Raw genomic sequence first — 17,317 nt, forward strand, 5'->3', positions numbered from 1 at the left:
CCTCTAGAGAGGTCACAAGGTTTTTCTATTTTTAGACCTACTGACCTAGTTTTTGACCGCACGTGACCCACTTTCGAACATGACCTAGATATCATCAAGATGAACACTCAGACCAATTTTCATACAGATCCCATGAAAAATATGGCCTTTAGAGAGGTCACAAGGTTTTTCTATTATTCGACCTACTGACCTAGTTTTTGAAGGCACGTGACCCAGTTTCGAACTTGACCTAGATATCATCAAGGTGAACGTTCTCACCAATTTTCATGAAGATCTTGTGAAATAAATGGCCTCTAGAGCGGTCACAAGGTCTTTCTATTTATAGACCTACTGACCTAGTTTTTGACAGCATGTGACCCAGTTTCGAACTTGACCTAGATATCATCAAGATAAACATTCTGACCAATTTTCATGAAGATCTCATGAAATATATGGCCTCTAGAGAGGTCACAAGGTTTTTCTATTTTTAGACCTACTGACCTAGTTTTTGACCGCACATGACCCAGTTTCGAACTTGACCTAGATATCATTAAGATGAACATTCTGACCAACTTTCATAAAGATCCCATGAAAAATGTGACCTCTAGAGTGGTCACAAGCAAAAGTTTACGGACGCACGTACGCACGACGGACACCGCGCGATCACAAAAGCTCACCTTGTCACTTTGTGACAGGTGAGCTAAAAATAGAAAAACCTTGTGACCTCTCTAGAGGCCATATATTTCATAAGATCTTCATGAAAATTGGTCAGAATGTTCACCTTGATAATATCTAGGTCAAGTTCGAAACTGGGTCACATGCCTTTAAAAACTAGGTCAGTAGGTCAAATAATAGAAAAACCTTGTGACCTCTCTAGAGGCCATATTTTTCACGGGATCTGTATGAAAATTGGTCTGAATGTTCATCTTGATGATATCTAGGTCAAATTTGAAAGTGGGTCATGTGCCATCAAAAACTAGGTCAGTAGGTCAAATAATAGAAAAACCTTGTGACCTCTCTAAAGGCCATATTTTTCATGGGATCTGTATGAAAATTGGTCTGAATGTTCATCTTGATGATATCTAAGTCAAGTTCGAAACAGGGTCATGTGCGGTCAAAAACTAGGTCATTAGGTCTAAAAATAGAAAAACCTTGTGACCTCTCTAGAGACCATACTTGTGAATGGATCTCCATAAAAATTGGTCAGAATGTTCAACTTGATGATATCTAGGTCAAGTTTGAAACTGGGTCACGTGCCATAAAAAACTAGGTCAGTAGGTCAAATAATAAAACAAGAGGACCATGATGGTCCTGAATCGCTCACCTGTCCCAACATGACCCAGTTTTGAACTGAGTATGACGTCGTTTTTTTTCTCTATTATTTGACATAGTGACCTAGTTTTTGAGCTCATGTGACCCAGTTTTGAACCTGACCTAGATATCATAAAGATGAACATTCAGACCAACCTTCATACAGATCCCATGAAAAATATGGCCTCCAGAGAGGTCACAAGGTTTTTTCATTATTTAACCTACTGACCTAGTTATTGATGGCACGTGACCCAGTTTCAAACTTGATCTAGATATCATCAAGTTGAACATTCTGACCAATTTTCATGAAGATCCATTCAAAAGTATGGCCTCTAGAGAGGTCACAAGGTTTTTCTATTTTTAGACCTAATGACCTAGTTTTTGACCGCAGCTGACCCAGTTTCAAACTTGACCTAGATATCATCAAGATGAACATTCAGACCATCTTTCACACAGATCCCATGAAAAATATGGCCTCTAGAGAGGTCACAAGGTTTTTGTGTTATTTGACCTACTGACCTAGTTTTTGAAGGCACATGACCCAGTTTCATACTTGACCTAGATATCATCAAGGTGAACATTCAGACTAATTTTCATGAAGATCTTGTGAAAAATATGGCCTCTAGAGAGGTCACAAGGTTTTTCTATTTTTAGACCTACTGACCTAGTTTTTGAACACAGTTGACCCAGTTTCGAACTTGGCCTAGATATCATCAAGATGAACATTCAGACCAACCTTCATACAGATCCCATGAAAAATATGGCCTCTAAAGAGGTCACAAGGTTTTTTTATTATTTGACCTACTGACCTAGTTATTGAAGGCACGTGACCCAGTTTCAAACCTGACCTAGATATCATCAAGGTGAACATTCTGACCAATTTTCATGAAGATCCATTCAAAAGTATGACCTCTAGAGAGGTCACAAGGTTTTTCTATTTTTAGACCTAATGACCTAGTTTTTGACCGCAGATGACCCAGTTTCGAACTTGACCTAGATATCATCAAGATGAACATTCAGACCAACTTTCATACAGATCCCATGAAAAATATGGCCTCTAGAGAGGTCACAAGGTTTTTCTATTATTTGACCTACTGACCTAGTTTTTGAAGGCAGGTGACCCAGTTTCGAACTTGACCTAGATATCATCAAGGCAAACATTCTGACCAATTTTCATGAAGATCTTGTGAAAAATATGGCCTCTAGAGAGGTCACAAGGTTTTTCTATTTTTAGACCTACTGACCTAGTTTTTGATAGCACGTGACCCAGTTTCGAACTTGACCTAGATATCATTAAGATGAACATTCTGACCAACTTTCATCAAGATCCCATGAAAAATGTGACCTCTAGAGAGGTCACAAGCAAAAGTTTACGCACGGACGGACGACGGACGCTGCGCGATCACAAAAGCTCACACTGTCACTTTGTGACATGTGAGCTAAAAACCTTGTGACCTCTCTAGAGGCCATACTTTTCATGGGATCTGTATGAAAGTTGGTCTGAATGTTCATCTTGATGATATCTAGGTCAAGTTTGAAACTGGATCAACTGCGGTCAAAAACTAGGTCAGTAGGTCTAAAATTATTAAAATCTTTTGACCTCTCTAGAGACCATATTTTTCAATAGATCTTCATGAAAATAGGTCAGAATTTTTATCTTGATAATATCTAGGTCAAGTTCAAAACTGTGTCACATGAGCTCAAAAACTAGGTCACTATGTCAAATAATAGAAAAAACGACGTCATACTCAAAACTGGGTCATGTGGAAAGAGGTGAGCGATTCAGGACCATCTAGGTCCTCTTGTTTAATAATGATATCAGAAGCATTATTCACACATTAATTGAAGATAATAAAAATTCTAAATCCATTTTAATTAAAAATTACTATGGCACAGTTCAAGTATAGTTTCTATCAGTTTCAATATTCCTAAGTCTTAAAGAAACACTTTAGGTGTGTTATTTTCAATGTCACATGTCCCTTTCCCTGTCTCTTTGGCTGCTGCACCACAGGTTGTAGTATTGAGCCATAAAACAAAACTGAAACATTTGCCTCCAAGGATGATGCGGCAGTCAAACTTGGTCGGAAGGCATTTAAAGCTGGTCACTGCACACCATCTTATCTGTTTCTATTTCTTTATGATATTCCTGTCAGAATGTCAATACAACACACAAATATTATCCTCAATTTACAGGTTTCCATCTGTTCTGCCTTTGTCCATTCCATCATGTATCATCATCATCATCATCATCATCTTTAGCGATTAATGAAACATCATGAATGTTTGATATATCACCAACTTTACAGGAACACAGTGGACAGGCATAACTTGGATCAGCTTTATAGTTACTCTGAAATTTCAACAAAATTAAGAAATTATTTATAGCAAAAGGGTGTTTTAACACTATTTATGCGTGATGGGCAGTTATATGTCAGGCGTAATGATTTCAGGAGGGCACAGCCCTTTGTGTAATTATTTCTACACCGTATTACCGCCTGAGTGTATAAGTAGTGTTAAAACACCCTTCTGTTATAAATTATTTCAATTCTAATATGCCCTTAATCTAACACAGTGGATAAAAAACAATAGAGCTCTTTCTTGGTCGCAACAAAAATTTTGACATCACCGCACGTTAACGTGACGTCATTCTAGCATAAGCGTGTTTTAACAGAGACAGGCATATTAGAATCTTTGATAGAGAGTTAATCTTGCAAATCAAATTAGGACCCTGCTTACTGAAACCCTATATGTTTCTTTACAATTAAGTAACGTGTGTAAATTTTGTGTATCTGTATCAACTTATTTTATAAAATTTCTCATGATACCAGTGTCTAACATATACATGTACTCATCTCTATTATTTGTATCAGGGAACATTATCAGATAAAGGAAAACTGACTTTGTTTTCACAATAAATAAAGAGTAAGTACATGCTCACTGCTACTTAAAGCTCCCAAACAAACCAAAGAGTTAATAAAACAAGAGGGCCAAGATGGCCCTAGGTCGCTCACCTGAGAAACATACCATAACAGTGTAAACATTTTTGACTTCGTGATTTCATGGAAACAAATATTCTGGCCAATTTTCATTAGGATTGGACCTTCTATACATGAAAAATTTGAGGATCTGACCAGAATATTGAGTGACAGTCCTTACCTGAATACAGAAGTAGCAGAAAACATGCGGACAACCAAATTCTTGCATTCTGATTGGCCACTCTCCACATATAGCACAGTTTGTGTAGTTGCGTTTCAAATCTGAGGAATGTCGTGAACTTGCTGATGATGACAAGAATCTCTGAACCACAAGGTTTTTGAGTCTTTGAAAATTAATCAGTGGTAGCACAAAGAACAGGAATTCCTGTAAAATGATAAACTGAATATTACACAACCCTTATCAGGCTTGACACAATTGATTCTGCCTTTGCTACCAGTGTAGATCATGATCAGCCTGCACATCTGTGCAGTCTGATCAGGATCTGCACTGTTTACTATTCTGCCAGCGTTTTTTTTTTGCAAGCACCCCTTTTAACAGACAATGGTACTGCTGAAAATGGAAGATGGACAGAACAAGTTCATTACAGAAATTTAGCAAAGTAATGGATATTTACATACAAAATCAGGGGGTCTCTCAGTGTCCCTGACAAGGGCTGTCACAGGAAACAGCACACTCGGCTATTTTGATGCTGGATAGAGAATAGGACACATCTGAGGAAGTTGGAGCTATCAATGAATTTAGTAGTAACATAAATTGAGTGAATGTATAATTAATTGAGTATAAAAGGGGCATAATTCATGGAATACTGCAGCAAGAGAAATGCATCATGTATCATATAATCTAGCATATAAAGTAGAACATCTATTTTAAGTTTGAATCAAACCATTTAACTAAAAACTGAGATACATGATTGTATGGCGAACAAAAGCTGTCTGTAAGACAGCAAGCTCCACTTTTCTCAGCACTTAACTCTGAATTAGAGCTTTGCCAGTAAAAATATTCCAAGTTAAAAAGGGACATAACTCTGTCAAAATTCAAATCAGAGTTATGGGAATTGTGTCTCCTGATGAAGACTTCGATTGTAAATAACTATTTTGAGTTTCAAGTCAAAAGCTTTAATAATTACAGACATTTGACATTATCAAAAATTTCCAAAAACACTTGTAAGCTAAAAAGGGTCATAATTCTGTCAAAATTCAAATTGTTTCTTCTGTCGTAGACTTTGATTACCTGATTAATAATGTAGGTTCTTTGCCAGCCAATCATATTTTATATATCTATAATTAAGATCTCTAGTGTGACAGAATAATGTTGGCGGTGTTTTTTCTGTGGGATGTATCATGGATGTTCTCCAGACCGTTTAGGTGGGGATTGACCCAATCATCCGGGACGGTTTGCATGCTGTGATGCATTTCACAGACATCATGCCTGTTAATTCTGTCTGTTCAAAATGTAAGATATCTTCTGTTCTGTTCTGCTCTGACCTGAGTCTTTGATAGGTCGGTTAATGTTTTATGATATTGTATTTTTGTTTCATGTTTTGATCTGCCTACCTTCAATTTAAAATGCTTGGTATCTTATTACCGTAATGTAATTTTAAGTTCTTCTATAATAGTTCAATTACCATTTTTTTATTGAACATTATATAAATGTTTTTATGTAAAGCACTTTTTAAGGTATTTTTATATGAAAAGAGTGCTATAATAATAAATATGGTATATAATAATAATAATAATAATGGTAAGTAAGTATTTAAGTTTCAAGTCAAAAGCTTTGATAGTAACAGAGATATTTGACTATCAAAAACTTTACACAAAAACTTCTAAGTTAAAAAGGGGCATAATTCTGTCAAAATTCAAATCAGAGCTATGAGTATTGTTTTTCCTGATGCAGACTTTGATGGTAAATGGTTATTTTAAGTTTCAAGTTAATAGCTTTGATAGTAACAGAGATATTTGACTTTATCAAAAACTTTAACCAAAAATTCTAAGTTAAAAAGGGGCATTATTCTGTCAGGATTCAAATCAGAGTTATGGGGATTGTTTCTCCTGTGTAGACTTCGATAGTAAGTAACTATTTTAAGTTTCAAATAAGTAGCTTTGGTAGAAAAAGAGATAAGCGACTTTATCAAAAACTTTAACCAACACCGGGGCGAGTGCAATTATAGCTCTACCTTTTCTTCAAAAAGTTGAGCTAAAAAGCATCAAAAAATAAAACGGGGAAAATTTTTCATGAATATATGTGCAAGACCTATGGACCTTGTGTCATATGATAAGGACGAAGAACTGTTACAAGTAAATTAAATCCTTCATATAGTGAAAATTCATCCAAGTTAGTAAAAGGGGGCATAATTCATGAAATATTGGTGCAAGAGGTAGGCCTTGTGTCATATGATAAGAGTGATGATGTGAAACAAATATTTCAATTTCAAATCAAATCCATTTTGTAATAGCACAGATAGAGTGAAAGTATAACAAAACTTTAACCCAAAATTTTACTTAAAAGGGAAATAATTCATGAAATATCGATGTGAGAGCTGTGGCTTGTGTGTCATATTATGTAGGTGATGATAAGAACAAATTCTTTTATGTCAAATCCCTTCTATAAAAGAAGATAAGGTGAATATGGTGAATATGCATGAAACAAGAGCATTGCCTTGCGGGTGCTGACACTCATCTGTTTTTTTTGTATAATAGAAATATTGTCCTACCCATAATTTTCTAAGTCGAAAAGGGCCATCATTCTCGCAAAAAGCAGGATAGAGTTATGTTTCAAGATGTACAGCATCTGCTTATGATGTTGAAAAACTGTTGCAAGTTTTAAAGCAATAACTTTGATAGTTTATGAGAAAAGCTGACTTAAACATAATACTCAACAAAACGGATTCTAAGTCCAAATGGGGCAATAATTATTGCAAAAAGCAGGATGGAGTTATGTTTCTTGCTGTACAGGGTCAGCTTATGATGGTGAACAAGTGTTGCAAGTTTCAAAGCAATAGCTTTGATAGTTTAAGAGAAACAGTTGACCTAAACATAAAACTTAACCAAGAAAAACATAAAACTTAACCAAGAAATCTGATATTTTCTAAGTTCAAAAGGGGGTATAAATCTTGCAAAAAGCAGAATGGGGTTATGTATCTCACTGTACAGGGTCAGCTATTGATGGTGAACAAGTGTTCCAAGTTTCAAAGCAATAGCTTTGATAGTTTAAGAGAAAAGCCAACCTAAACATAAAACTTAACCAGGCAATGCCGACGCCAACACCAATCAAGTGATGACAATAACTCTTCATTTTTTTTTTCAAACAAGAGCTGTCTCCATAGGATGACACATGCCCCCGATGGCACTTTGAATGAATAGTTATGGCCGATGTTAGAGTTTAGGACCTTTGACCTACGGAGCTGGGTCTTGGGCGCGACATGTCGTCTTACTGTGCCACACATTCATGCGTAGTTATTTCAAAATCCATGCATGAATGACAAAGATATGGACCGGACACGCCCATCAATGCACTTTCATGAAAAATGACCTTTAACGTCTAAGTGTGACCTTGACCTTTGAGCTACGGACCTGGGTCTTGCACGCAACACGTCGTCTTACTGTGGTACACATTCATGCCAAAATATTTGAAAATCCATCCATCGATGACATAGATATGGACCGGACACGCCCATCAATGCACTATCCTTTAACATCTAAGTGTGACCTTGACCTTTGAGCTATGGACCTGGGTCTTGCGTGCGACATGTCGTCTTACTGTGGTGCACATTTATGCCAAGTTATTTGAAAATCCATCCATGGATGACAAAGATATGGACCAGACACGCCCATCAATGCACTATCCTTTAATGTCTAAGTGTGACCTTGACCTTTGAGCTACAGACCTGGGTCTTGCGCCCAACACGTTGTCTTACTGTGGTACACATTCATGCTAAGTTATTTGAAAATCCATCCATGGATGACAAAGATATGGACCGGACATGCCCATCAATGAACTATCCTTTAACGTCTAAGTGTGACCTTGACCTTTGAGCTACGGACCTGGTCTTGCGCGCGACACGTTGTCTTACTGTGGTACACATTCATGCCAAGTTATTTGAAAATCCATCCATCGATGACAAAGATATGGACCAGACACGAAAAATGCGGACAGACCGACAGACTGTTCAAAAACTATATGACTCCCTTTGGGGGCATAAAAATTAGATGAGCTAATAAAAAGGGGGTATAGTTCATGTGGCCATGGCCAAATAACTATATCAATTTTAGGAGAGTACCCAAAAATCGTTAGTGTGAATTATTAAATATAGCGGAAGCAGTTTCTGTTAAGATCTTTAGTTTTCAAAATACAAAAGTTAAGAAGAATGACCAAGCTGGCCCTTGGTGATCATGTTTCTTGACAAATTAGCAGATTTCAATGTAAGGAATTTTAAAGTTACCACTACATACAGTGTATATATAAGAAACATGACCATGTTTTCATGCTTTTTTACAAACTGGAATAACCGAACAATCTTGAAAGAAGATTTTTAATTAAAAACTGGGCAAGAAATAATGTTGAGAGCGTGCTCGACTATTCGAAAAACTGATTAAGAATGGGCTCAAAATATTACCACAAATATTCAGACAAAAGGAAAAAAAATTAGACAAACAATGTTCTTGTATTTGTGGATTTCAATAAGTCTTGCACTAAATGGCAATGTGTGAACCAATTTCAAAGTCCAAAAAGGGCCATAATTCAGTCAAAATAGTTATGTACTCTTGCCTACAGATTCAAATCATGATGATAAACAAGTGTTCAAAGTTTAAAAGCAATATGTCAAATAGTTTTGACAAAACGTGCACTTGTATGAAAACAGAACAAAAGTCCAAAAAGGGCCATAATTCAGCCAAAATAGATGACAGAGTTATATACTCTTTCCTACAGATAGAGACTATTATACTGAACAAGTGATAAAAGTTTCAAAGCCATATGTCAAACACTTTACACAAAATATTAACTGGTACGAAAAACTTAACCATGATTTCTAAGTCAAAAGGGGCCATAATTCAGCCAAAATCCTTGATGGAGTTATGTGCTCTTGCCTATAACTGGTCATGGTGATGGTAAACAAGTGTTGAAAGTTTCAAAGCTTTATCTCAAAAGACTTTGTCAAAATGTGGACTGGTACGAAAAACTTAACTAAGGTGTGACGCCAACGCCATGATGAGTAGGATAGCTCTACTTATTCTTCGAATAGTCGAGCTAAAAACTGGAGATCAGTCTCAAAATGCAACACTGCCATTGGTCAATTTTGAAACTGAGCTGACAGACAACCAATCACATGCTAGAGTTATAGACTGGTCTCCAATTGCCCTTAACAAACCTTTAAGATCCAGCTGATACAAAATAACTTACTGAAAATCCATGCCAAAGCAGTTCTCTTGTCATATATTCAAAAGTAACCTGGAATAGTAGGAAAAAGGTTTACATATAGTTACATTTACAGCATATCAAAGGATGAATATGAAATTCTGAAAATTACAAAAATACTTTCATAGGTAAATCCAACCATTTATAACATATTTTTCACAATAAATCTTTAAAGTGAAATTATATGCATTTTTCAAGTAAAAATCAAGCTTAAATAGATGTGCATGTAAAAAGGATGGAGGAAATTATAGATTTTAACCCAATATACCAAACTCTTCCTGTTACCAGTACAAAATAATAAGTTTCCAAATATGACTTTTCTTATTTTGACTGGGGCAGTCTTTTTAAAAAACATCAAACTGCAAACAGGAGTTGCTTCCCTTCTACTTCAGAAATTTCCATTTTCAGCTAAGGGAGATCATTGCCCAGAAGATTGAAAAAAATATCTATTATTTTATACGTCCGATTTCTTTATTTTTAAAGCATCAACTTCAAATACTAATGTGGCATTATTTTAATTTAACGCATCTAAATGCACAGCAACCGAAAATTGCTTTTATAGAACACTCACCCAAAACACACTATATGCAGTATTAAATGCGCATAATGACACTTTAAAGAGTAATGAAATGAATTTTCAATGCTAGCACCTCATAGGCTTGACTGGTAAGTTATTTAATTTGTGCTTTATTTCATGACATTAAAGATAAATTTTCATATTATATTTCTTTAATATTTGACTTTAGCCCAGCCATATTTTGCGTCAACCTACAGACAGTCGATAGCTTTATTTAAACTATCAACCAGAGTCATGCAGTTATTCTGACTATTAGTACTGGCCTGCAAGCCATATACAGTTAGTTTTCTATAACATGACACAAGAAATAAATTTTCATCAATTTTTTCTTCAAGTTTTGACTTTAGCGCAGCAACATTTGTCCAGTAAATAGCAAATACTATGGACTAACAATCTATACAAGAAGTCATCTTGCAAATTTACACAACACTGTATCACAGATACAGCCTTTCAACTTGTGACATTAAGGGAGCAAACTCTTCCAGGCTTTGTGTGAAATAAGTGGCATTACTGAACTTGTTAAAGCTAAAATTACCTGTCTAATGCCTTGTTTTTCTGGAAACACTGACCGTATACCCACAATCCTCTCTAACAAAGATAGATAAGACCCTTGCCGAAGAAATACCAGAAAATTCACCAGTGTTGCAACTTTAAAACCTGTCTCTAGCCACTTGATCAATTTTTCAATCTGAAAAGACAAAACAGAAAGTAGTATTTTATAATAACAGTATTATTTATTGACATTATCTACCAGCATTCAAGTATTCTGATAAGACAAGGTGAATACAACTTGGTGTTGTTTTTTTACATTTATCCGTTTCATTGGACTCATTAGATAACAAAATTTCACTTTAACCCTTAGTTATTCTGCCTTTGCGACCAGTGCAGACCAAAAATTAGGCTAATCATGGTCTGCACTGTTTGCTAGTCAGCCAGTAAATTTTCAGTGTGAGTGAACACCCCTTTGAATAATAAATGGCACTGCCCAAACTGAATGATGGACCAGTTCATTTTAGAAATTTAGCATGGTAAGGTTAAGGTAGTGCATCTGTAATGACAATCTGGTATTTTCGCATGATTACCCTTTCTCAATATGAGATTTCTGCATCCTTCCACCATAACTGAAACTTATTTTTTATAATAATGTGAGGATGCTAGTCACATAAAAACGGAAACCAGTTTACTACGTACAGGTAGGCCTTTGGTCTAGTGGTAACTCACTTAACTGTCAATCCAGAGGTCCGGGGTTCGAATCCCGTTCCAGGCACTGGAAATTTCTGAGATGCTCTTGAGTGTCTCCCACCTAACCTAGAGGCCTGTACTTGTTCTTCTCAGGAAAGACGGCTTCGCATGTATCGGTGCTATACACCGGGCACGTTAAAGAACCAGACTGTCTATCCGCAAAGAGCTAGGCTAACTTAGCTAGACAACTCTGTATCTAAAAAGGATTTCTATCACTCTGTCAGATCGCTCTGTGTCTGTATTAGTAGTGGATGAATTTTGCGCCATGTGTAGCTGCGTCTGCTATGTGTAAAGCACCTTTGAACGTGTTTATCATAAAAAGGGCACTACAAAATGTATATAAATCTGGTACATTTGTATAATAATGATAATAATAATAATTCTCCCTCTCAGTGGAAAAAAACAGTTTTGAATAATTTGATATTTTATTTATTCAATACTGGACCATAAACTTAAGTGGTAGAATGAACAGTAGTATTCCAAAATAACGTAACAATTAATTCACTCTTTATTGTGATAAGCCTGCTTCCTGGATGTTGGTGTTGGTGCGTAGATACGGCCCAATACTGACTCAAGGTGGGGTAAAATATGAGACCTCCAGGTTGACCATCAATCAACTTAACCAATATGATCCCTCTCCTCTCACATTTTTTTGGCCTTTTTCAATAATAAAATTTTACAGCTGTATATTTGAGACCTCATTTAACATTTGTATTTTTTACACCAGTCCTGTGAATTTCAACTGTATTTCTTTTCATTCCCTTTTATAGCTGTAATTTTAAAATGCAGGCCTTTTACAGCTGTAAAACTGGCACTATTTTTGTGCAGGTTACCTTTTCCCGCCACTTCTCCATATGGAAGAGTTTGATGATATCATGTGACCTTTCCTTCAACCATGGACAACCAATAAGAAGGCAGGCATACAGTAACTTCTGCCTGTGGGAGATCCACTGATTGCTTGATGACTGCACACCCTCATTGATGTACTTCAAGTTCAGCATGGACTGACCTAAAGTCGATTCTGCTGCCTTGACAGAAAACTGAAATTATATATTAAGGAGAAAAAGAATTAGAAAATGCCATCAGCAGACATATCAGAGTTGTGATTGCCCACTGACCAAAAACGAGGATATAAGAGGACACCTACAACAACTTTCAACAATATTACAATTTTTGCACTTTAATCTGGCCAAATCTGACAACTTTTTTTCCCCATTTTTTTTTTGTTCAAAAAGAGGAATCATCTATAATGAGGAAGAATCATATCCCTGCAAGTACAGACTTTAAGGTAATTCTGCACATTCTGATAAAAAATTCTACAATGCAGAATTTGATAAAACTACAATTTTTCAAATCTTCGAGATATACATGTACGAAGAAGTCTGGCAAAATAAAAAAGACAGGGTTGTGTGCTTGATTTTTGCTAAACACATTTGAACAATTTCGACATAAGACAATGGGAATATTGCTTCACAAACATGACCTTTCTACAATGCAAAAATACCATAAAATTTTAGTATTGTCTATAACACACACCAGACGTCATGAAGTTGCATGAAATTTTAACTTACTGTCTGCAACACATAACTTTGTGAAAACTAAGCTGCATGAAATTAATTACTTTGTCTATAAAACATAACAGCATCATACAACAATAAGATAAGTTGCACAAGGCAGTCTAAAGACAGCTAAATCCCCAGCCACTGCTATGGATAGTGAAAGGGTAAACCTTTGACATTTAGCAGTGACCCTGACCTTGAACTAACATGGCTGACTCATGAATTCTGCACAACATCTTGATGAGTTGATCATTTGACCAAAGTTTCATGAAAATCCTTCAAGGGGTTTAGGAGATACAGAGCTCAAACCTTTGACCTTGAGTTGTGACCTTGACTTTGAGTTGACATGGCTAACTCATGAGTTCTTGATGCTGTGATCATTTGACCCAAGTTTGATGAAAATCCTTCAAGGGGTTTAAGAGATACAGAGTGGACACAAAATAATAGGCTCAAATCTTTGACCCTAAGTTGTGACCTTGACCTTGAGCTGGAATGGCTGACTCATAAGTTCTGCACATGGTTTTGATGAGGTGTTCATTTGACCCAAGTTTTATAAAATTCCTTCAAGAGGTTTAGGAAATATGCGAACACGAAGTGGAAGGCTAAAACCTTTGACCATGAGTTGTGACCCTGACATTGAGCCAGCATGGCTGACTCATAAGTTCTGCACATCACCTTGATGAGGTGATCATTTGACCCAAGTTTCATATGAATCCTTCAAAAGAATTAGGAGAAACAAAGCGGACACAAAATGGAAGGCTCAAACCTTTGACCTCCAGTTGTGACCTTGACATTGAGCTGGCTTATGAGGTGATCATTTGACCCAAGTTTGATGACAAAGATATGGACCAGACACGCCCATCAATGCACTATCCTTTAATGTCTAAGTGTGACCTTGACCTTTGAGCTACAGACCTGGGTCTTGCGCGCGACACGTTGTCTTACTGTGGTTCACATTCATGCTAAGTTATTTGAAAATCCATCCATGGATGACAAAGATATGGACCGGACATGCCCATCAATGAACTATCCTTTAACGTCTAAGTGTGACCTTGACCTTTGAGCTACGGACCTGGTCTTGCGCGCGACACGTTGTCTTACTGTGGTACACATTCATGCCAAGTTATTTGAAAATCCATCCATCGATGACAAAGATATGGACCAGACACGAAAAATGCGGACAGACCGGCAGACTGTTCAAAAACTATATGCCTCCCTTTGGGGGCATAAAAATTAGATGAGCTAATAAAAAGGGGGTATAGTTCATGTGGCCATGGCCAAATAACTATATCAATTTTAGGAGAGTACCCAAAAATCGTTAGTGTGAATTATTAAATATAGCGGAAGCAGTTTCTGTTAAGATCTTTAGTTTTCAAAATACAAAAGTTAGGAAGAATGACCAAGCTGGCCCTTGGTGATCATGTTTCTTGACTCGTAAGTTCTGCACATCACCTTGATGAGGTGATCATTTGACCCAAGTTTCATATGAATCCTTCAAAAGAATTAGGAGAAACAAAGCGGACACAAAATGGAAGGCTCAAACCTTTGACCTCCAGTTGTGACCTTGACATTGAGCTGGCTTATGAGGTGATCATTTGACCCAAGTTTGATGAAAATCCTTCAAGGGGTTTAAGAGATACAGAGTAGACACAAAATGGAAGGCTCAAACCTTTGACCCTAAGTTGTACCTTGACCTTGAGCTGGCATGGCTGGCTTATAAATTCTGCACATTGCTTTGATGAGGTGATCATTTGACCCAAGTTTGATGAAAATCCTTCAAGGGGTTTAGGAGATATAGAGCGGACACAAAATGGAAGGCTCAAGTCTTTCACCCTAAGTTGTGACCTTGACCTTGAGCTGGCATGGCTGACTCATGGGTTCTGCACATTGTCTTGATGAGGTGATCATTTGACCCAAGATGTATAAAATTCCTTCAAGGGCTTTAGGAGATATAGAGCGGACACAAAATGGAAGGCTGAAACCTTTGACCTTGAGTTGTGACCTTGACCTTGAGCTGACAAATGGGTTCTGCAGATCATCTTGATGATGTGATCATTTGACCCAAGTTTCGTGAAAATCCTTCAAGGGGTTTAGGAGATATGAAGCAGACACGAAAGTGCTACAGGTTACGGACAGATGGACGGAGACCATTCCTGTAACCCCCCACCACTTGTGGCGGGGGATTAATAAAATTTACTATTTTTTTCACTAACAAGCATCAGCATAATGAACACAAAGTTGCATGTAATTTACTTTTTTTCTGTAACATGTAACAGCATTTTGTGAACACCGAGTTGCATGAAATTTACTTTTTTTCTGTAACATGTAACAGCATTTTATGAACACCGAGTCGCATGAAATTTACTTTTTTTCTGTAACATGTAACAGCATTTTATGAACACCGAGTGGCATGAAATTTACTTTTTTTTCTGTAACATGTAACAGCATTTTGTGAACACCTATTGGAAGAAATTTACTTTTTTTCTGTAACATGTAACAGCATTTTATGAACACCGAGTCGCATGAAATTTACTTTTTTTCTGTAACATGTAACAGCATTTTGTGAACACCGAGTTGCATGAAATTTACTTTTTTTTCTGTAACATGTAACAGCATTTTATGAACACCGAGTCGCATGAAATTTACTTTTTTTCTGTAACATGTAACAGCATTTTGTGAACACCGAGTTGCATGAAATTTACTTTTTTTCTGTAACATGTAACAGCATTTTATGAACACCGAGTTGCATGAAATTTACTTTTTTTCTGTAACATGTAACAGCATTTTATGAACACCGAGTCGCATGAAATTTACTTTTTTTTCTGTAACATGTAACAGCATTTTGTGAACACCGAGTCGCATGAAATTTACTTTTTTTCTGTAACATGTAACAGCATTTTATGAACACCGAGTTGCATGAAATTTACTTTTTTTCTGTCACCGAGTTGCATGAAATTTACTTTTTTTCTGTAACATGTAACAGCATTTTATGAACACCGAGCTGCATGAAATTTACTTTTTTTCTGTAACATGTAACAGCATTTTATGAACACCGAGTTGCATGAAATTTACTTTTTTCTGTAACATGTAACAGCATTTTGTGAACACCGAGTTGCATGTAATTTACATTTTTTCTGTAACATGTAACAGCATTTTATGAACACCGAGTTGCATGAAATTTACTGTCAGGTCTGCAACATGCATCAACATCATGAAAACAAAGTTGCATGTCTGCTACACTTGCACACACACACAGAGCAACATCTTGAACATTAAATAAATGTTATTAACTATTTTGTCTGCAACACACATCAACAACATGGACGTTAGGTAGCACCAAGGATCATTCACAAGCCAGTAACCTAAAGATGGCTTTTCAAGACAACATGAAAAAGCTCTTTTATCCAAAACAAAGTTTTGAATCCAGTTAGAGCCAGGTGACAGAACGTCGACAACCTTAACCACTGAGCTGCAGCAGCCCATTGTGGTATACAATATGTTGCAACCTATAATTTTCTAACATGATGAAAATTACTTGCAAGTGTGATGGAAATAGACAATTTCACAAAGAATTTCTTCATCTTATTTTAAGCAGTGCATACCATGGAATAACTTTCATACATGTATTCAATTTACTTCAATCAATGGCTTTTAAACTGTACATATTATATATATGCACACAATACATTTTTCAAATTTTGTCTTTAACCTTTTCAACATTTAAAATCAAAAGGTGTAATATTATCTTTCACTGTTTAAACAATAATGTTGTATTTAGATTAGTAAACAATGTTTATCAGTTTGTTTAAATATTTAAGTCAATTTTACTTTCAAAGGAAACATTTTACTTATGCATTGGAGACTGTCACCCAATCTTTACTCTTCATTTTAATTACCCCAAAGAGGTTAAAATGAGCAAAAGTGAATTTTTATGTGTGGGGGGAATGGTTCATTAAGTTAATGATTAAGTCTTGCACATAAATTAATGTGGGCTAATAAAGCTTTTGTTCCAGATTTAACAATACAATGACTATAAAGTTTCCATTTAAATGCATTTCAATGGGTTTGTATGGAGTTAAAGCCATACCTAGGTTGATATCTAATTACTGTTAAGTTTAATATAACATTGTCGAGAAAAATCATGAAATTTCATTGATTACTAATTTATTTGTTGCGAAAGGGAAAAATGAAATTAATATAAGAGAAATGAAATATTAACTGAATTGTAAAATTCTGATGA

The 17,317-nt window shown here is 36.1% G+C and overlaps 1 protein-coding gene across 1 annotated transcript; it reads right to left on the reverse strand.

Moving 5' to 3' along the window:
* Positions 1-3,514: 3,514 nt before the first annotated feature.
* On the reverse strand, positions 3,515-16,560 carry LOC123527490 (peroxisome biogenesis factor 2-like). The gene is made up of 5 exons (XM_053522622.1): positions 16,369-16,560; positions 12,352-12,558; positions 10,812-10,964; positions 4,447-4,650; positions 3,515-3,640 (listed from the first exon to the last, which is right to left on the reverse strand). The coding sequence occupies exons 1-5, from the start codon at positions 16,558-16,560 to the stop codon at positions 3,515-3,517; spliced, it is 882 nt and encodes a 293-aa protein (XP_053378597.1).
* Between the last annotated feature and the right edge of the window lie 757 nt (positions 16,561-17,317).

Source organism: Mercenaria mercenaria, chromosome 14 (assembly GCF_021730395.1).
Source record: "Mercenaria mercenaria strain notata chromosome 14, MADL_Memer_1, whole genome shotgun sequence".
Lineage (NCBI taxonomy): Eukaryota > Metazoa > Mollusca > Bivalvia > Venerida > Veneridae > Mercenaria > Mercenaria mercenaria.

Coding starts and splice junctions, on each gene's coding strand:
- LOC123527490 (XM_053522622.1), bottom strand. CDS start 16,560: ATGGGCTGCTGCAGCTCAGTGGTTAAGGTTGTCGACGTTCTGTCACCT. Junction 12,559..16,368: donor TGTGTGTTGCAGACAAAATA/GTTAATAACATT, acceptor ATATAATTTCAG/TTTTCTGTCAAGGCAGCAGA. Junction 4,651..10,811: donor AAAAACAAGGCATTAGACAG/GTAATTTTAGCT, acceptor ATCATTTTACAG/GAATTCCTGTTCTTTGTGCT.